Raw genomic sequence first — 20,834 nt, 5'->3', positions numbered from 1 at the left:
TGCTATAAATCCTTGAGGTTGCACATCGCAATTTTCTACCATTTGCACCCTCAAAAAAAGTCTCTCCAAGGGGATTTTTCAGGCTGAACTGTGTGGTTACGCCATTAGAAAATGGTAAAAGGAAATAATGTATTTTTGGTCTATATATTCAGGAAATTCTGTCCTGTGAACTGTACCACCATACCAGTAAACCCTACTAAGAGCGTAGTACGTTCTCTAAAATACAAGGATAAAAAGGAGCATAACAATAAAAAAAACCCGAACACGTTCTTAAATGTTTCCATTTAAATCAAATGTATCTATTCATTAAACGTCTTTTTATAAAAAATTGCTGCTGAAATTGAAGCCTTATCGTGAACTTCAGTATATGTCCAGCTGACCCAACATTTTCCCAATATAGTCATGATACTGTTGCCATGTAACAATTACCAAGTTACACCAACATACGACTCAAATCTCTGCATTACCAAGCTATTCTGTCCATCTCAGATCTACAGTCTATCAACTGTTCACAATGATTCAGTTTGCAGAAACAGTTAACTTTGGTGTGGTGCACATAAAAGCAAGCGGAAAGGTATGAGGGTTTATTAACTAATAGGAACTGAACCACTGCATCAGTATCTTAAAAATGGGGGGAGTCTCCATGGGTTGTAAAGGCTGGGGATACCCATCTACTCTAACTCCTATTTGATGGCAGGAGTTGAATTCTTCCACCAGGTCTTTTTTTTTTTATTGCACAGAGAGGACACAGTTCTCGCAGTGCATAAGAAGGGGACAGGGAGAACACAGATTAAAAAGTAAAAATACCCATGAAACACCCCAACAAGCACAAATAAGACACTGAAAAAAATCCAACTCAAACTAAACGAAGAGAAAATGCTAGCTGGAGTGCTTCGGTATCAGCATTTGTCATCATGCAGGTAAGGCAACAAAGTAAAACAGTGGAGTAGAGTAATGTTGAAATACAGCCCTTTTTTCACAGGAGTTATCCCCTCCAGTGACCTCCTAGCACAGAATCAGCCTGTCACATGCACGTCTTCATTGTCCAAACATGTGTGAAAGAGACCGCTCTTCAACTGAAGGCCAGGAATCTTCCCTTTTTAGGACAGAAAGGGCCGCAGACGTGAGCTTTCGCCTCATCGGAACTCAAAAAAAAAAGGAGGAGGAAACACTGAATACAAAGGCTTTGGCACACACACTCGGGGAGGTCCAAATGGATGTCAACATCTGCACTTAGAGAAGAGGAGCTCTTCCACATATGCTTTAGGCATCTGGCTGCGAGCCAAAAGCAGTGCACGAAAGCATTTGTATGGGGTGGGGTGGGGTGGGGGTAAAATAAGTCATGGTTCACAGTAAGGGGTGGAGAATTATGAGGATAAACGCAAAAGGATGGATCATGGAAGACAGAGAGGGGGGAAAAAAAAACAGAAGTGTGGAACTCAAGCAGCTGCCTCAAATATGAAAGTGGGGGGGGGGGGGGAGGGAAAGGAAAAAGAGGGAAGGCGGGTGAAATGAAGTAAAGTATAAAAGAACAAATACAAACAGATGGACAGAGAGACAGGCCCACTGAGGAATCTGGTACGAGGTTTGCTACTAGATTTATAGGTCACTCTCTCTGATGTTTGGTGGTAAACCGTCCAGCCTGCAAATGAATATAGAGGGAAGAAGAGAAGAGACAGAGACACTTGTGAAGTCCACACAGCCGGGATCAGAAACCCCCTTAACAGCACTACGGGGCTCTCCCCAGCCCCAAAGCCAGGAAGCCCTCTGCTCAGGCTATTCATCTCATGCACACACTGCACATGTTAGAAAGAGTGAGAGACGTGGCCAGCACACACCCTCCACCGCGGTTAGAGCAGACTGGAGTCAGACTCATCCATTATGCGAAAATCTGAAAAATACACGACTCCGCTTGGCCAATTTATGATTAAAAAAGCCAATTTAATATCGCAGTGAGGCTCTTAATCGGTTTGGCCGTCCATTTAACCGTTTTGTTGCTGATCGCGGCAAGTGTCTGCCCTCTGTAGCGCCGTGTGTCACTCTCAGAGGGCTACTCTTTCTCCAACATGTTCAGCCTCCAGTAAACGGATGCATATGCAGCGTTTAAAACCTTCTGTCAGCATGATGCCATTGAAATTCAGGCATGCTGCCATACAGCGCTTACGCAGATTATGTCTACAATGCAATTCATCAAGCTTCTGCACGTTTCATTCACTAAAAATGAGAATTCAGTCGTAAAATGTACCGTGATAAAGAGCTTTCTGACCCATTACTTGAGAATTGTTACATGTCTGTATGTCATATCGCACTTATTTTTCTGAATGACAATAATTGTCAGTACATTTCATTTGAGGCCTACAGCGAACTGTTGTCTGATGGGGTTTCTCACGTCCCATGTTCTTCAGTTTGAGTGAGCATGTATGAGCGTGTGAATGAGTTTATGCAAATAAGGGACAACCAAGTCCTATGTATGTGTATGTATGAATGTGTGTGTGTGAGTGTGTGTGTCTGCGTGCGTGCATGCGTGTGTGTGACAGAATGGATGTATGCATGTCGGAATGTACATGTATGTATGTATGGGAGTTTGTGCGTGTGTGCGTAGGGAGGAGCAGGGGCAGGGAGCTGACAGGTGATTACCTTGGCCCAGTGCGTGTGGCCCTGTTCCGTCGCTATGGAACCCAGAGTAGATGTTGTCGGAGGACAGGGAGCCCTTGAGTGAGCAGGGCTGCTGGGTCTGAACCGGCTCCGAGGCGGAGGTGGGCAGGGTGCTGCCATTGGAGGAAGGGCTCCCGCCTATCAGGTCTGAGCCTTTCACCGGCGAATCAGCCGAGCTCACAGCACTCTCTCCTTCAGGAGAAAAACACAAAGGTCTATTCCACAGTAGTCAGCAGTTACTTACTTTTCCAAGTAAGACGTGACTAGATAACACGTCATTGAAATTTCATGTCATATCGTCTCTGGTAATGTCTGTATGCTAGCTAGCGACCGCATGTTATGTACACTGGCATGGGGAAACTGATGAACCACTTCCCTGCTACCAGGATGAGGCATTGTCCAGCTATTGAAAGAGACTGGCTTGTGTTAGAGACTTTAATGGAAGCATCTATAGAAAACTCGACAGAAAATAAAAAAAAACATCATAATGGGAAGTCTATCACTCACTCAGTCTCGCTCCATGCACACGCACATGAATGCACACAAACAAAAACATACAAATGCACACAAACACAAAAGTGAAAACAAACAAAGGTATGCAAACACAATCACACACAAACACACAAATAAAAACAAACAAAAGCACACAAACACACACAAACTCCCACAAACAGGTTAGGGTGGTCTGTGCAGAGATCTCACCATCGCTGGGCTTGCTGCTGACGCTCTTCAGCTGCTGGACCACGGGGTTGAGCAGCTTCCCGGCCTTCAGCTTGTGCTTGCTGGCTCTGCGCCTCCGGCCAGTGGGGGGCGCTGCGTGCAGGAAGCCCACGACGGGGGGCAGGGGTTTGCCCAGCTTGCTGTACAGCAGCTCGATCTCCCCTCTCTGGTGGGCCTGCAGCTCAGAGATCTCCTTCATGTGCCTGAGGGGGAGCACAGGCCACACCAGGCTTTACTGGGACACCAGGCCTCAGCAAACACAGGCGCCTCAGCGCCAAGAGGCTTCACTGCGCTGCTCCACTGCGCTGCTCCACACACTCACGGCCAATACAAGAGCAGATTCAAAACGGCCTACTCTCTGTCCAGTTGAGTTGAGTCCATTATTTAAGTCGTTTTATGAGTCTGTGTTTTACATGGGAATTGCCTCTAGCCTGTGGAGAAAAAGCCGTACCACCTGCATTGACTGCAAAGGAATGGAAAAAAAGTGCAGTGCCACGCTTTGAGCATCAGGGGCAGTGCTGAGGCATTGCTAAACCTAAACACAGTAAAATACATGGCTGTGAATAAAGCTCAATGCAATTAAAATAATCATCACAGTCTATTCCAAATGTTTACAAGAGACATGAGAAATACTGTTATTGTCACACAGCCTTGTTAATAATGAAAACATAATTACAAGCCAGCACGCAACTGCTGGTTGTGTTAAGATCTCACTTTCAAAACTTCCACTAGCATTGAGGCTACGTGATGTTGACTGGTCAGCCAGCTTGTGAATATTAATTACGGCTCCTCAGGCAACACTCCTGTCCTGTTTTCCGCTGGCCACCTAGCTAGTAGTAGCTAGTTAGGTAGCAAACAAGCATTACGCCAGACAGGGCTTACTATACATCTACTTAGGTTAACATCGTGCAACAACAGGGTGATAATGTAAATGTATTGAGAACCCTAATAGAGTGATCTTACGGTGTTAAAAAGATGGGCTTGGGTGTTGTGATTGACATTACCCCCATTCAGTCTACTTTTGTTTAACCCAGTTTTAGCACTCAAAGTCACCCCCTGGTGTTGAAACCTGATATTCCTGAAGGCGGCAAATCTCCCGTCTACAAAATGTCTGGCGAACAAGAACACAGAACTGAGCGGGGACAGGGAGAAAGCAGGGCCTACTTTTCTCTCAGCCTCTGCAGCTCCTTCCTTATGTCGGCGTCCTCAAACTCCGAGTCGTTATCGCTGCTGACGTAGGAGGCCTGGAGGGAGGTGATGTGCACAGGGGGGGCGCTCCCGCTGCCCCCCTGGCGGCTGGGCGAATCGGAGCTCTGCGCGCTGCTGCTGCGGCCCGTGCGCCGCAGGAAGGCCACCGCCTTCTTCATCAGGTCGCTGCCGCTGTGCTCCGAGTGGGCGTGGCCGCCGGCGGGCGGCGCCTGGCCTGCTTTGGGCGGCCCGCTGTCCTCGCCCGAGTCGGAGGACAGCTGGAGGCCGTGCACGGTCACGTCCACGGACACGGAGGTGTGGGCGCGCGGCAGGGCCTGCCTGGGCCCGGGGCTGCCGGGGGGGGGCGCGTCCGCGTAGAAGTCCGGGGGGGCGGAGTAGCGGTTGTTGCGGGTCTTCGCCGCGACCTCGTCTTCGGCGCTGACGACGGAGAACCTGCCGATGGTGGTGGCGGGCGCGCCCTCGGGCCCTCCTCCCCTGCCCCCCACGCCCGGCGGGGCGGGGGACCCACACGTGCTCCTGCTCTTCCGGGGTCGCTCCAACCTCCTCACCACATCCGGGGCAGTGGGAACGATCTTCAGGGGGAAGAAAAAATAAACAAATAAATGCAGGGACTGAAGTCCAATTAATCTCCATAACCTAAAGTGCATTTCTGAAATGGTCTACATTTCAGAATGCCATATCACAAAATCATTTCAACTTTTTTTTTTTTTCCCCCAACAGAAGAACCTGTGTTTAACCATTTGCATGAGAAACACAGCATGTTAGTATTATACATATTTATTTATTTTATTTTTTTTTCAACCTTACTGTTCTATCATTTCCCGAGTCAATCGAGGGTAAATAAGACATAAAAGGCATGCATTTCCCTCAGGGCTGGGGGGGGAAAACACACCCTAATGCAAGGCTAGGTGGGCCCCGCTGCTCGTAAGTGGTTTCAAATGTAGAGAGAGTATTTAAGAGCATCTCCCCTTTAAATTTCCTGTTGAGAGGAGGGGCAGGATGAGGAGCTTATAGGGAATCATATCACTCTCCATTCCTCTATGCTTTCTGTGACATGCTGGAGGGACACAGCTGGTGCTACAACCAAACACTTTTGAAAAAGAGTGCATGTGCATGCGTATGTACAGAGGGAAGCACTCTGAAAGTGAAAGTAACCCCACACTTATGTACTGTTGACTAATTCAATTAATTCAACTTTTTTCTAACACTAAACATGGAAATTATCACACTATTACTTCGAAATACCTGGAAACGGCCTTTGGGACCGGAGTGTGAACTGGAGCTGGTGATCGTCTCTTTCTTATTCGTCCTGGTTGAACCTGCGAAAAAGCAAATGGCGATATTTGGATTCAGTAATCAGTTGGAAATTTAAATATTCAGGTCTGAATGAACTTGGGCTGCAGCACGCATCTACTCAGAATGCGTTTGCTTTAAACAGAAACCCACAGAAGAAAGTGACGCGAGCACAGGAAAGGTACTTCAGCAGCCTTTGGCTGCATTCCTGAGATGAGAATCAGCCTCTTCAGCAGTGATTAAAATAATGGCCTTCTCAGTGTCAGGGTACATCTAAGGACGCTCATTATCAGCTGCTGTTTTGGACAAGGATGCTGAAGGGTTGTCATTAAGGAAATAAGGAGGTGCTGTATCGCTCTTTCCTGGACAGCTAGGATTCAGCAACAATCCCCCACACACACAACAATTAAATCCATCTGTTCGTGTACAGCGGACGTGGAATCATATAGGATTGTTCTAAAATGTTCAGCTTGTATAGAACAAATTCTACAGGGCGTCAAATAAGACCAGTCAGTGATGTTCATTTCTTTTCAAAATGATATTCAGAATTCTAATCCTGACACGCCTGAAAAGATCATTATTATTTTGGTTTCAGGTGACTTCTCCTTAAAGCAAACAAAAGCAAAAAAAAAAAAAAAGAATGCTGATCAATTTCTCCAGTAACTGGGTGTTACAGCTTCATTTTATGGATTAAAAGTGACAGTACAGCAGGTGGCTAACTGAACATGCAAACGTTGAGAGTTCTAGTGCACACACCAGCCACAGCAGAGTCACTTAGGGTCCCCAGGCTGTCTGCCCCCTCTGGAATCTGAGGCTGAGAGGAGAGGAGAGGAGAAAAGAGGGGAGGAGAGAAGAGAGGAGAGGCATTCAGCACTTCCGCAGAGAGAACATGGGTTCGGACGGCTTGAATCTGCATTTGTTTCCGTGTCGGACTTGTGGTTAAAACGCTCACAGCCTTGTCTATAGTGTCCTGTCTCTGGTCTTGGTGCACATTAGCTTTAGGTTGTAGAAAGTTCCGGCAAGGCTGCCAGCCCCAGGAGACTGCCTGGGTATTTTGCAGTATAATGTGATGTACGTTTGAGAGAGCCCACTAAGAACTCATGATGCTGCGGACAACAGCCCAGCGTCTTTGCTTGCTTGTGGCCAATTTGTCATTGAATACTGTATAAATCCCACAAACGCCCCATCGCCAATAAAAAACGGCTCTGTGAATACCATCAACACATTTTTATCGTGTCGTTAAAAATAAATAACGTGCGTGAGCGACGGATCGGTTCGCTGTGATGTTTATGAGCCGCAGAGATCTGGCGGCAGCGCTCCAGGACGTGCGGACAGCCTCGTCCTCAGCTCACCCGGCGGCACATTAAAAATTCCACCGTAAAAAGGAAATGCGCAACCTGCAGCCAGAGAACCAGACTTCCTCCCATTCAGGCCAGGGGTCCTTCCAGTTCTCCACCCAGTGCTTCGATTGCACTCTGGCACTGTTAAAAGCCTTCCCTCACCTGGGGGGGGGGGGAGGTATGCTGACCTGGACAATCAGCGGGGGCAGAATCTCCCCACCCCACGGCCGAGGACTCGGGACAACAGCAGAACTGCCAACCCATTCAGAGTTACTGACCTGCCTGCCCTTAGCTGCACCTTCAGAGTACATCAATATTCAATACTGCTGATATAACACCATAATTCAGCCACTGATTTATGTGTTATGCTTGTCAGAGCAGGGGAAGCAGATTAAGCAGCTGCAGTTACCCTGTCCTTCTTCCTGCATTCCATTTATTTACAAAAAAAATTCAGCTATGAAACTGATTTCCCCAAAATGTGCCAAGAAATAATGACAGATTGACAGGATGTATATCCATCGATTCAGTGGAACTGAAATTACCAGCGGGTCTCCTTTCTTGGTGGGTCTCTCCCCAGCCTGGCCGTCAGAGACGGGAGGGGAGTTTCCAAACTCTGTGCCGGAGCTGGCCGTGTCCGCAGCACTACCAGTAGGGGGCGACGGCACATGCTCTTGGTACAGCAAATTGCGCAGTTTCTCGTCGAGGGTCTTGATGGTGTTGTCGACGAACTCCACCCTGGGCGGGCGCTCCCCGTCCGACTCCCCGGGCCCCGCCTGCTGGGGAGGGCCGGGCGGCGCCTGGGCGGGGCTCTGCGGCTGAGAGGAGGGCTTGGCCCCGCCCATCGAGGGCTGTATGGGCGTGGCAAAGGGCTGCTGCAGCACCACCCCGGGATGGGCGTGGTCCCCCTGACTGGGCGGGCGGGGCTCCCCCGTGTGGCCCACGTCCAGGGCGGGGGGCAGCGGCGACGGGGTCACATCCAGGGACAGGGGGGGCACGAGGGGGCAGCAGGGGATGTCCGAGACGGCGACGGTGGCGCAGGTGACCTCTGCTACCCGCGGCGGGGCGTGTGCGGGAGGGGCGGAGCTCAGGGGCGCGCCCTGGGGCTGGTCTGCGGGCGGGACGTCGCTGCCCGCTCCCTGAGCCACGGAGGGCCTCACGCCCCCCACGTTACCGTTCACATCCTGCGTCTGGGCCCCCCTCTGTCCGGGCAGGGGGGCGGGGGGGGGGACAGATGGTGCTGGCGTACAGGCCGAGGGGACCAGGGGCGGGGCGGAGCTTCCACCGGCCCTCACGGTCTCCTGGAGTGATGCAGCGCCCTCTGGTGGCAGCGATGCAGGCGGAATGGCTGCAGGCTCTGGAGAACAGTGAGGGAAAGAAAGGGTTAGCTGCTAGACACCCTGAGGATCAACAGTGAAGGCATCAGGTTGCAGCTCGAGTGGGCCAAACAATGCATGCCCTTCAGTGGAATAACACAGCAGGCTGGAGCAGCTCAGGTCTCCTCTTAGTTTCCACACATACAGTATACGGAGTGTAATGTCAGTCTCTCTCTCCCCCCTCTGTCTCCCTTTCAGTCTCTCTCCATCTGTCACTCTTTCAGTCTCTCTCTCTCTCTCTCTCTCTCTCTATCTGCTTGCAGCTGCATGAGTGGGATGTGTTTGCTAGCAGCGACAGTACCCTTTGCTGCAGAAGGCTGTGCTGTTGAGGTCTCCGTAGATGAAGCCGTCTCCTTGGAGGGAATGGGAGACTCTGCCACAGGGCAAATGATAAACCACCGCTTGCCTGTATGGAGCACTGCAGGGAACATGTGAATAAAAATGACTTAAACACAGCGAGAAATATCCCATCATTCTCTCCCTCCTTCCCAGCATTCTTTTGTGAATCAGTATTTCAAACAGAAACAGAACATGTAAAAATCCATCGTATGAAGAAATGATGATTTTCCAAAATACCATGTGAATGTAAGGGGTGGTGGGGTTACCGTTCTGCTGATAGACGGGCTGGTTGGCCTGGCCCTGAGGGGTCTTCACACCCTGAAAAGGGACAGATCTGTGAGCGAGCACGCTCTGCGATTGGGCAGGTCTGTGAGAGGATGTCTCGTGATTGGACGGTGGTGAGTTAGACCGGCCCCCTTCCTCACCTCTCCCCCCGGGAGCCCGGCGGTGTGGCCCTGCTGGGGGCTGGCGCCCTGGTCCGAGCTCCTCTCCCCCTCCGTGTCCTCGCTCAGCATGTCCTCCGCCTTGTCCACGATGTCCTTCAGCTGCTCGATGAAGATCTCCTTCTCCATCGGCAGGATGAAGTCGTTCTCCACCTGAGGCCAGAGACGCGGTTAAAAATAAGTGCAGGGACGGGGCAGCGTCACGCAGGGTAAAGCCCTGAGTCATCAGCACTGCGCAGCTCTGCCTCCAGCACGCCAGCCTCTGCCGCCTACACCCACAGTCCTGCGTGCCTGCCGCTGCACCACGAGCCTGGGGGCAGGGAACTAAAGTGCGTTCAGGAGCGGCCTTCTGAGTCCTCTACAACTCTGCCAGGCCTGCGGTGGGAAGTCCTGCTTCCTAAAAAACACAGTCTGCTGCAGTACAGTAGAACTGAAAACTGGAGCGACAGCTTTCCACACACACAATATCTGCACAGAAAATGATTAGTCTTTGATGTACCATGTACGTCGCAATTTCCTCAGGAGCATCGCCATCCAGATCAAACTTGAATGTGACCATCTTGTGGTTATGAGTCTCCAGCTGACACTCCACCATCTTATCGCCAGTGTTGCAGACCTGCAGTGAGGCCACACAGCCAGTTTCAGCAGAAGAAATTACAGGAGGACAGGAAAAGGTCAACAGACCGCCATTTTGTGTCATTATTCTGACCAGGCAGCAAATTAATTCAGCAGACAACACGCACTGTGCAAGGAAAGCAGGGCCTGATATTTGAGTAATGGCCTTTTCCTTTAAACCCAGACAACAGGGGCATGCATTATTTAGTCTTTTCCACAGCGGGAAGGAGTTCTCTCTTTTTGGTGGTGGTTTGGTGGCAATAACAGTCATTAGTTCAAAGGCATTTGCCTGCTGGTAATGGCTGCATGTTTTGAGATGCGAGACATATAGTGCTGGTCTGCTGGTAGACTCACATTAAGCATGCTCAGTTTGGGCTTTGTGGTGCGCTCCTGGCGGGAACGCGTTCGCGTGGACCGGCGGTGGTGTTTCCTGGCCTTCCCATCAGCCTTGCCCCCGCCCGGCATCCCCTCCCCGCCGTCACTCATCTCTTTACCGGAGGTGGCGTCCGAGTTGACGCTACAAGAGGAGACACTCACTGACTACCGGCACCTCAGCGCTACTGCAACATGACATCACGTTCTGCCATTCAGACAAATGCTCATTAAACCCTGTACTGCTGCAGGGATGTACAGTTCAACACCTTTCATATATGAAACATGGCTGGATAAAAAATCTGTATTGCATGCCATTTAAGAACAAAAAAGGCTGTAGTTTGAGAGGCAGCAGATCAGGAGCATTATGAGTGCATACCTGTCGTAACCGTAGCTCTGAATCGGCACCTGTTTTTCCAGTACAAGCTCCTGTAGGTGACAAAACCGTCCACAAAACAAACAGGTTTGAATACATTCCTATTTTCCTTTTTGCACCTCACTAAACATAAAATTACACATTTTCAAAAAAAAATAGGTAAAAAAACTGAAGAGAAAAGATTTTCATGGCCAAAGATAGAACAAAATGGTGTTGGTTTATAAATCTCGTGTGTGGAGGAAGCAGAGGGACACGGACGGCCCAGCAGTGGGGCGTGGGGGGGGGAGTTTGGGAGCAGCGTACCTCGGGGCCGGGCTCTGCGGGGGCCTGGGGCTGCTGACTCAGGGGCTGGCTCGCACCGGCAGGGCCTGCCGCGGCAGTCTGGGTGCCAGAGAGCTGCGGGGAGGGACCCGGCTCCTGGTTCTGGTCCAGCCCCACTGCGGCAGGCCCTGGGTCCGCCGTGCCCTTCGCAGGCGGGGACGAGGCGGGGGGCTGACCCAAACGGGCCGGGGCGGGGCCCTGGGGCCCGCTCTGCTGGCCTGGGTCAGAGGGGCAGCTGGGCGGCATCTGCTCGGCACTCTTCTGGGGGATAACAAACACCACACATTACACATCATATTAATGGTACTTATACCATGGTCTGTGTGCATACTCTATTCTGATTGGCTGGAAGGTGTGCGTTAAAACCGTATAATGCACAGGTAGCTCGGATCAAGTTAAATCACCATTCTCAGTTCATATGCTGCCAGGCCAGTTAGCCGAGAAGGGGTCTGATGCAGACTTGGAAGCGCAAGGAGAGACCCATAGCCAGAGGAGGACCCTTGTGTTTCCTTGATGAAATGCTATGGCAGTGTAATAGGATTTGAAAAGTTTTTATTTTTATTTATTGACCTTGATTTTATCATGCCAATAAAGCAATCTGAATTGAAAAAATGTGAAATGGTGTCTGATAAAAACGTGAGTGGTTTGGTGAATTACAATAACTACATAAAGATATTAATGGCAATAAGCTAACTAATGGTGTAGCTAATGATAGCCATTTCATTTTAGTTACTATGTGACGTTCTGAAATGGTTGTTTGTAAATGGATAATGTAATTAGCACCTTGAACCTTGAATTTTGCCAACATAGCTAATTAATCAAAACTGGATTTAGCCAACATAGACAGCTTCATTATTTTGAGGTAACCAACCTGTATAGCCATAGCAACATGCTACAACAGTAGCCTTGGCTTCAAGTAGTTAGTGCCAGCAAAACGGTTTCTATTTTTTCCTCTTTGGCAAAAGACCAAGCGGAATAATCCACTCTGAGGTGTGAGCTTCGCGTCTGGGGATTCTTCGCCCCCGCATTGACTTTAACTTAAAACCCTTTAACGCACACTTTGTCATGGATTATTCCTGACATATTATATTACAAATAACACTCACACACATACTGAGGTAAGCAAAGCAGTGACTGTCACTCTTGCACACACACACATCCAAAGAACTGCACCTGCGTACACATTTACTACAATCCTGCCTAATTGGTAGGACGCTAGATTCAGTGTATTGCGGCTGCCGCTGTGGCACTACATTTACCTGTCCAGGGTGCTCAGAGACAGGGAGTGCAGGCTCAGGTACCGAGGGGGGGTTAAGGTTTGTGGGTGGGGCCTGTTGCAATAGGAGGTGGGGAGGGGCGGGAGCAGGCTGCAGGGGAGGAGCTTCTGTTTTTACACCCTTCTGCAGACTGCAGGGATAACCCTGCTGAGGTGGCGGCACTGGGGGCGGGGCCGAATGGCTGGGTGTTGCCATGGCAAGCAGCGGCACGGATGGGGTCGCACTAGCGTACTGCAGGGCTACAGAACCAGGCGCCTGAAGGGTGCCCCCTGCCTGCACGGAGGGGGCGAGGGGTGCGGGGGGGTGGGAAGGGACAGCCTGTCCGGGGGTGAAGTAGGAGGGAGGGACAGGGGGGGTGCAAGTGCTGGGGAAGCTGGAGGGAGGAGGGACAGCAGGGAGAGGGTAAGGTTCAGTTCCAGCAATGGCAGCTCCTGCTGGAATAACTGGATATGGTGGAGGAAACTGGAAAGGCAAAGGGAAAGAGAAAGAAATCCAATAAAAGACGTGTGCCTGCTGAGAGACATCTCACAATCCCATGATGCAACACTGGCCCAGGTCACATGGTCACACAACCGAATGCTAATCTCATATGTAGAAATTACGGCAGGAATTGCGAAGGCGGTTTTTAATGGAGGAAGTAGAAGCGACAGCTCTTTGATCACATGCAGACAGCGAGGGAGCTCGTTTGCATGTAAATTAATCCACGGCTTGTGGCTGCCATAAAACAGGTCAGTACCATCTGTACGCTTTGGGCCCCAAGATCTAATATGAACCGACGGGTGGGGGGGGGGGGCCTCAAGCTGGGAGTTGGGGCTACCTGTGCTAAGTGCGCTGGTGGCAGTGTGCAGGAGATCTGTCCGTCAGGGCCTGGCTGGGGAAGGCTCTGCCCCATAGACAGCAGCTGCAGAAAGGACAGACAAAGATGGGGTGTGGCGGGGAGGAGAGAGAGAGAGAGAGAAAGCAAGGGGGTTGGAGGACAGGGGTCAGGGGAAAGAAGGGTGGGGGATGGGCCCACTCCAATTACAGAGCTAGCTCGGACATCTGCCTTTTCCCGCTACGGAATGTAATCAAATGTCTCGGTTTCATATCCTGTCCCTGGGCCTAGCTAATACCAGCATCTGCCACAGCCATCCCAGGAGACAACCTGCCACTTAAAAATAAAAAAAAAAAGCTTATGGACTCGCTGGGGAGAGCTGCACGTGAACATCACGGCACAATGCACTCTCAACTCATTCATTCTCAACCCGCCAATACGTTTCCCTTCATTTTTTAAGACACAGACACACAAGGTTTGCTCTTATAGCCAGTTTTCTGCAGTACATGATTAGCCCAAATCTGAACAGTCTGCCCCCCCAGATTCAATGAACACTGAAGAGGAACAGAGATCTACCTGTGACTGGAAAGCTGCAGTGTAGAAATAGGGTTGGAACTATGAGAAATGAAAACACAGGGTAAGGAAAACTAATAAGAAAAATAGTGCACCAGCAGGTCACTCACATGTTCACATGGCAGATGGATTAGTCTAGAAAACCACTTTACTTTCTGATATTTTTGTGTCAGGGTGCGGATAGGAGGTCAGGATGGCCAAGTCGAAGTGCCAGTTGTAAATTATCCACTCACCTGCTGGCTGGGAGGAAGAGGAGTGGTTTGGATGCTCTGTGCACTGGGAGCTGCAGTGGAGAAGGCCGGCACTGGCTGTTGGATCTGTTGTGCACTGGGAGCTGCAGTGGAGAAGGCCGGCACTGGCTGTTGGATCTGTTGTGCACTGGGAGCTGCAGTGGAGAAGGCCGGCACTGGCTGTTGGATCTGTTGTGCAGTGGAGAAGGCCGGCACTGGCTGTTGGATCTGTTGTGCAGTGGAGAAGGCCGGCACTGGCTGTTGGATCTGTTGTGCAGTGGAGAAGGCCGGCACTGGCTGTTGGATCTGTTGTGCAGTGGAGAAGGCCGGCACTGGCTGTTGGATCTGTTGTGCACTGGGAGCTGCAGTGGAGAAGGCCGGCACTGGCTGTTGGATCTGCTGTGCAGTAGGAACTGCAGTGGAGAAGGCCGGCACTGGCTGTTGGATCTGTTGTGCAGTGGAGAAGGCCGGCACTGGCTGCTGGATTGGTTGTGCAGTAGGCACTGCAGTGGGTAGAGTCTGCACAGGCTGCTGATGCTGTTGTTGGACAGAGGGCAGCACAGTTGGGAATGCCCCAGGAGGCTGTTGGATCTGCTGCACAGGTGGAACAGTAGCAGAGAAAGCCAGTGCTGGCTGCTGGTTGAGATGTGCAGCGGAGGTCCCCACTGGGAAGCTCTGTACAGTCTGCTGATAAGACTGCTGGGCCACTGGGGGTGCTGCAGATGCAGCTGAGCTCGGAACCCCCGACACACCAAGCTGAAAAAGAAGAACATCTGTCACTTATGACTCCTCCCCCAACTGACTTTCTTTTAAATGACGGTCCATACATTAGCGCCTTAAGCACATCTGTGCAGACTTATCGTAGATAATGTGCAATGCTAGTTTTGAAATAAGAGAAATGATTTCCAAATGTGAAAGTCCTAAGGCGTTAAATGAACGACAAAATTTGCTCCTGAAAGGTTTAAACAGGTTTTGAAACTCCGAGAGCATGAATTTGTACTCTCATTAAGAGTTCTGCTAAACAAAATTCTCTTGATTTTGATTCTTTTGCTTGACTGAATAGCAGTTCATGTGACTTACTGCATCATGGCACATGCTTAAAAACAAAACCAGCAAATTAAAAAATATGTCTTTTCAGGAATTTCCCTCAAAAACTGCATACGCTATCGCTACAGTGCTGATCATTAATTGAAAAAGCATCTCTAAGTAGCTGACAAGGTAGAATGTCTGTGTAGACATAAAAGATATAAGACTGTGTACTTGGCACTGCCAGAGACGCGACAGTCTGCAAGGAGCAGAAAACAATCACCATCTGATGAAAAAAAACTACCGGCAGACTTGAGGCAAAAGCCACTGTACAGGAATCTATCCAAACACACCAAGGGTTATTATAAGCGGAGGTTAAGACAGGCATCTGCAACCGAGCGCACAGGGGAGCCAAGAGAAGCAGAGGGGCCACAACGGGCTGCGATAAGAGTGGGAGTCTACAGCCTCAGGGCCAGAGAGCGAGGAGGGGAGCGGGTGGGGCAGCAATTCCAACCAGTCATCCTTCCCTCTGTCTACAGCTTCATGCTCAGGGCGAGGGAGGGAGTGGGGGAGGACACTCATTTTGAGAGCTGGAGGGTACCGCAAACGCGCTCCTGGTTCTGGAAGAACTGAGAGTGCATGGGGCCAAGGTCCAGTCAGTAAAGCAGAGAAAAGGCATTCAGGGAAGCTCGGGGGCCGGGGGAGGAGTTAGATCGCAGAGCCTGTGTAACGGACACAAAGGCGTCACCACAGTGAAGAAGCTGAGAGCGACAGAGAAGCTCCAGGGCTGCGGGTTACGGGTCACTCAGTGAAAGGAAATGAAAAGGAAGCCGTGTGTTACTGGAGAACGGGGCGAAGCAGGGAGGAGTGAGAGAGGAGTGGAGCTCCATGCGTCTGACGGGCGTCTCCGGCGGCGCCGCGCGGCCTCTCTGCAGGCACAGCCGGGACAGCGGGCGGGGGCCGGGGGCAAAGCCAGCTCCGTTACCTACACATACCATGAGAGAGAGTCCGCTTCCCACACCGCAGTGGGGTCTGCTAGCCTGAGCGGCCGCCCCGCCCGCCCCGTCCTCGTGCGCGTACGCGGCGGGCTCCCCGTGGCTGGGCCCGGGCTGGTACGTCGCGCCCTCGGAGGGGGCGGGCACTCTGAGGTGGGAGGAGCCGGGCTTGCGGCTGATGATGTGCTGTAAGGACTTGTGTAAGGAGGAGAGGTCTGTGCCCTCCTGGCTGGTCCTGCTGGTGGGCGAGGGGGAGCGGGGGCGCCGGGTGCCCGCGCACGAGCTGGCCTCGCCCCCAGCCCCGCCCCCACCCCACAGCTCCGCCCGCGGCTTCATCAGCAGGGCCACGCAGGCCAGGCAGTAGTGCCCCCGGTGGTGCCGGAGCCCCAGCGGCTCCCCCCCGCCCTCCCTGGGATCGGCGGACGAGTCGCTGTGGCGACGGGAGTCCCAGGACAGCGGAGGCACCGGCAGCAGCACAAAGGCGGTGTGGAGGGGGGGCGGGTCCTCTGCACCCCGCTCTGATTGCTCCGTGCGGTCTCCCCGCAGACCCTGGCTCCGCCCACAGCAGCAGGGCCGTAAAAGCGGGGGCGGCTGAGGGCGGCTCCTCAGAGTTTCGATGACGGAGGCGCTCCCCCGCCTGCCCCCCGCAGTCACTCCCAACGCCCCGCAGTGGCAGTCACACCTGGGGGGCGCGTGGGGAGGGAGGGGCTCCGGGACCACACAGGGAACGCTGGAATGATGCTGCTCACGCAGCCATAAACGAGAGAACACATTCAGCTTTAGTTTCCGGGAGAGCAGCACACCGCCGGCAGAATGAGCGAGCGTGCTTTTGGATAGGCATCTATGCGGAGAGAGGAGAATTCATTTCGTCACTGCAGAGCCCAGGAGAGTGGGTGTTTACTGCCACACAGCCAGAGCCAGAGTCAGGCAGGCCATGCGGAAATGGGTGTGGGCGTGTGGGTCTGAATGTGTGTGTGTGTGTGTGTGTATGCGAGAGAAAGTGTGTGTGAGAGAGATTAAGTGGGTGTGTGTGTGTTCGCGTATGTGTGTGTGTGGGTATGCGCACGTATGTAAAAGAAAGTGTGTGAGAGAAAGAGAATGTGTGTGAGTGTGTGTGTGTGTGTGTGTGTGTGCGCGCGTATGTAAAAGAAAGAGAATGTGTGTGAGTGTGTGTGTGTGCACACAGCAGTACAGGAGTGTGTGAATGAGAGAAGGCGTGTTCATCTGCACGCAGAGTATGAGAGAGCTCCTCTGTGCGAGTGTGTTACAGACCTGCGGTGCAGTGGAGGGGCCTGCAGAGATGGGCTCCTGCAGGGACTGGTACAGCACACTGCGCTGGCTGCCGTGGGAGTCCGAGTACGCCGTGGAGCCCAGGCCACTGTCGAAGGTGCTGTCCGCTACAGAGAAACAGCACACACAGGCACGGCATGAATCACACATCAATTAGCATCAATTAGCCACAGACGCAGCACAGGCAGCACACTGTATTACACTGCCTTAATCAGAGAATCACGACATGCTACACTACAGTATGTCAGCTTAAGGGGCTGGGCCATACATTATACTGCATTAACTACAGAGAGCCCAGGCCACACATTATACTGCATTACTTAGAGGAAGTCCAGGCCATAAATTACTGCATACATTGCATTAACAAGATATGTTCTGGGCCATACACTCCATACTTTAAGCACCACCAAGAGATTAGAGAACACACACGTGACACAATTACACAAGACACAACAACATTCAGTTATCTGCCAGACATATGACCAGGCGTGTGTCCGCGTGTGCATCTCTCACATGTCACGGACGTGACGCTGGCCGGCAGGTTGCAGTGGCGAGCGTGCTGATCAGACTCCGCCTCCTCCGACTCGTGGGGGATGGGCGGTGCCGTCTGGGCAGCCTGGACCGGCGGGACCTGCGGGACGGCCGGAGGGGCCCTGGAGCCGTCGGGGCCCTCCCGGTCCCTCGGCTCCTCCCCGTCCCGCGCCGGGACGGTGCGCTCCCTCTTCCATTTGATCAGCGACACGCGGTCCCGGATCGACTTCCCCACGATCTTCACGTCGCTCTCGTGGAAGAAGCCCGACTCCACCTGCCAGACAGACGCATTTCCACGTGAGGAGCGCTCTCAAAAACAGAGAACACTAGCGGGGATAAAAGGGAAAATCTATTTTGGAATTTTGGAAGTTGAGCACTGTGATTCCCTGTGAGTCACGAATGCATTTATGTGATCAAAATGAGACCAAAATAATGCTTTTAGAATGCTAAATCCCGAATGCACATCTCATATGTCAACAGGCCTTGTGGTCTCCAATAAAGGACAGTATTCTGCACAGAGACTGTAAATATAAACCCAGCACCAGGGAAAGAAGGTCAGATAAGTGTCTGGTCCTGGAGATCGATGGCGCTGGCTCTCAGTGGTGGCGTCTCCCATTGACAGGGCACACAGATAATGGCATGGGGTCTAATTAAAGCCAGCGGACGCTGCCGCGCAGATGGGGCGTTTCCCTGTGGTCCTGCTCCTGTTTCTCTCTGGGGGGTGGCCCCCACCGCCTCTCCAAACCCCCTTAGGCAGGAGGCAAAAACAGCCCGCTCAGCACTGCTGTACTCAAGCTCAAGAGCATGTGAATAAAACCCCCGGATCACTCAGCCTACTGGATCGCTCCTCTGCGGCCACGCCCCCCGAGGAACCCGCACCCCCATTCAGCCGGGCGCTCCTTCATTTCCTCTGCGAGGAACCTCCCCCCCGCCTTCCCCCGTTTAACGGCAAGAGAGGCGGAGCTTCACAGCGCCCGCCGTGGCCCTCGTCTCGTCAAACCAAAACAAGAAAGAGGACACCGCTCGCCTCGGCCTCAACCGTCACCGGCGCTGGCACAGCACGCGGGCGGAAAACAATGCGGAGCCGGACGCCCGAGGACCTGCCATTATCTGATGAACAGGAAGCAGACAAACACTGCGTTCCTGGAATCCAAACACTGCCCTCCCCAGCGATATGAATGCAGATTACGCAGCATTCTTGATATAGAGATTAGGAAGCTGTCAGCACACGTTTCATTCTGCACCACCGCAGTTCAGGAAGAACCAAGTCAAAAGGCTGAAGCCATCTCCACAGTGCTGGCAGAAAATTACTCAAATAACTGCTTACTGTAAAACACCCAGACAGAAACCCTGCCTTCAAGAGAGAATTGAAGGCAACACTTCGTGTGTCACTTGCCAGTATGATGATTTAACTGTGGTTCCCACACCCTGCAAACCTCCAAGTCGAAAGCAGCCTACTCAGAGACAAGCTTATGAAGTGTTTTACTTTTTTATTTTACCTTTATTTTGACAGGGAGAGTTCCATATAGAGTTTCATAATACAGTATAATTTAATTTGTATAGATTTATGAGAATAACACAAACTGCCACCAGCAAACCCAGAACATGATGCAACTTAAACTCCACGGGGGGCCAGTTTTGGATTTACCATTTCCTGAGCCACCACTTCCGGGACCTCCTTCTCCAGGTCAAAGGTGAACTCGATGGCGCCGCTGTCTTTGTACTTCCCCTTCAGCTTCTTCGGGTCCTCCACCCACAACTTCAGAGCGATGGACGACTTCTTCCCGTCGTCGTCCTCGGCGAGCTCCACCCGCACGCCCGTGTCCTCGGCGAAGAAGGCGTGGTTCAGGAGGTCCTTCATGGAGTACCTGTGAGAGTGGGAGACGCGGCGTTACGGTCGGCCTCGTTCCGGGGAACATCCTGTGAAGGCGGTTTCCCATGCACTTCAGTTTGACAGCTCCGACGGCACAGCAAAGGGTCAGATTACACTTTTCCCAGCCCGATAAAAAGCGGTAATATCTTAGAGAACACAAGAATATGTGCAACAACAACGTTAATAATTATAAATAATAACTGGGTAATACGAATGAGAACTACTTCATTTACCCAGAAGTAAACGGTTCCCTCCATACTAATGTCCACCCATTACACCAGGTTTCCCCCTCACCTGCCTTGCTCAAGGACATACTTTAAATAAGAGTGTGGTGTGAAAAGCTGGCCATCAACACCAACACAGGAGATTACACATAAACAGTCAGACCACTTAGTTCATTGTTATGGAACTGACTCTGACCTTTCTTCTTTCTTTTGGCAGATACATTCCCCAATTATTTCCTTGATTTCAGGATCAGTGACTTTGTTGTAGCTTGCAGGCTTCACCCCCTGTAGAAAATGAAAGAAACATTGCGTAAGGTCTACACGAGCCATTGTCTGAAACTGTTCATGAAAAAAGATCACTATCTTTCCTATTTATAGTATTTTCTAACTTTATATCTAAGCCTCATGTCAAGAAGTTCCTGACAAGGTCCTCCACAGACTTCTCACCAGGTTGCCACTGAATTATTGACACGCTCTGTACAACAGCGGGGAGCGAGTGACAGAGACACTGCTGACTAATGCCTGCAGAATCCACCACAGTGCACAAAGGCAACCCCCATTCCACTAGGGCTCAAATTACTGCACAGTCCTCCAAAATCTACACACAGCAGGACAATACTACACACAGGGAGGAAGAGAGAAAACACCACGACTATTCACAAAATAAAAACTGAAATTTGGAAGGGTCTCGAAAGAAATGACTTGAGGGAATATTTTTATGAGCACTGCAGTCTCTCCTCCCCTCAACATGCAACAGAACACAAGGTGATGCGATCCCCCTAACATTGTCATCACTAGCTCATCATCATCACCACTGGCTCATGCAGGGTTACTGGGATTAATGACACTGCTGCCACCCTCAGCAGCAGGGCTGAGGGGCTGGATGGTCACACAAATTATTCAACTTACCAGACCTCATATACAGTACACTAGATGCAGCAGCAT

At 51.4% G+C, this 20,834-nt stretch overlaps 1 protein-coding gene across 11 annotated transcripts in view; it reads right to left on the bottom strand.

Moving 5' to 3' along the window:
• Nucleotides 1-20,834, bottom strand: part of LOC118207295 (serine/threonine-protein kinase WNK2-like) — a 43,539-nt gene that overhangs the window by 4,122 nt on the left and 18,583 nt on the right. For 2 of the 11 annotated variants that reach the window (XM_035380721.1, XM_035380722.1), the window contains exons 6-28: nucleotides 20,086-20,174; nucleotides 19,441-19,660; nucleotides 17,775-18,066; nucleotides 17,244-17,368; nucleotides 15,972-16,712; nucleotides 13,954-14,706; nucleotides 13,724-13,762; nucleotides 13,151-13,234; nucleotides 12,316-12,795; nucleotides 11,039-11,317; nucleotides 10,739-10,788; nucleotides 10,342-10,504; nucleotides 9,872-9,988; nucleotides 9,355-9,525; nucleotides 9,196-9,247; nucleotides 8,892-9,008; nucleotides 7,760-8,571; nucleotides 6,634-6,691; nucleotides 5,830-5,903; nucleotides 4,540-5,156; nucleotides 3,358-3,578; nucleotides 2,638-2,847; nucleotides 1,544-1,642 (exon numbers count right to left, since the gene is read on the bottom strand). In XM_035380721.1, the coding sequence (XP_035236612.1) occupies nucleotides 1,544-1,642; nucleotides 2,638-2,847; nucleotides 3,358-3,578; nucleotides 4,540-5,156; nucleotides 5,830-5,903; nucleotides 6,634-6,691; nucleotides 7,760-8,571; nucleotides 8,892-9,008; nucleotides 9,196-9,247; nucleotides 9,355-9,525; nucleotides 9,872-9,988; nucleotides 10,342-10,504; nucleotides 10,739-10,788; nucleotides 11,039-11,317; nucleotides 12,316-12,795; nucleotides 13,151-13,234; nucleotides 13,724-13,762; nucleotides 13,954-14,706; nucleotides 15,972-16,712; nucleotides 17,244-17,368; nucleotides 17,775-18,066; nucleotides 19,441-19,660; nucleotides 20,086-20,174 (5,863 nt within the window). Of the gene's footprint in view, nucleotides 1-325; nucleotides 1,097-1,543; nucleotides 1,643-2,637; nucleotides 2,848-3,357; nucleotides 3,579-4,539; nucleotides 5,157-5,829; nucleotides 5,904-6,633; nucleotides 6,692-7,759; nucleotides 8,572-8,891; nucleotides 9,009-9,195; nucleotides 9,248-9,354; nucleotides 9,526-9,871; nucleotides 9,989-10,341; nucleotides 10,505-10,738; nucleotides 10,789-11,038; nucleotides 11,318-12,315; nucleotides 12,796-13,150; nucleotides 13,235-13,723; nucleotides 13,763-13,953; nucleotides 14,707-15,971; nucleotides 16,713-17,243; nucleotides 17,369-17,774; nucleotides 18,067-19,440; nucleotides 19,661-20,085; nucleotides 20,175-20,834 lie in introns of those variants that run through there. The other 9 variants (XM_035380726.1, XM_035380727.1, XM_035380728.1 and 6 more) reach the window with 8 other exon arrangements.

The sequence above is a fragment of the Anguilla anguilla genome, chromosome 11, assembly GCF_013347855.1.
Source record: "Anguilla anguilla isolate fAngAng1 chromosome 11, fAngAng1.pri, whole genome shotgun sequence".
Taxonomy (NCBI): Eukaryota; Metazoa; Chordata; class Actinopteri; order Anguilliformes; family Anguillidae; genus Anguilla; species Anguilla anguilla.
This window is presented reverse-complemented; position numbering and strand designations above follow the sequence as displayed.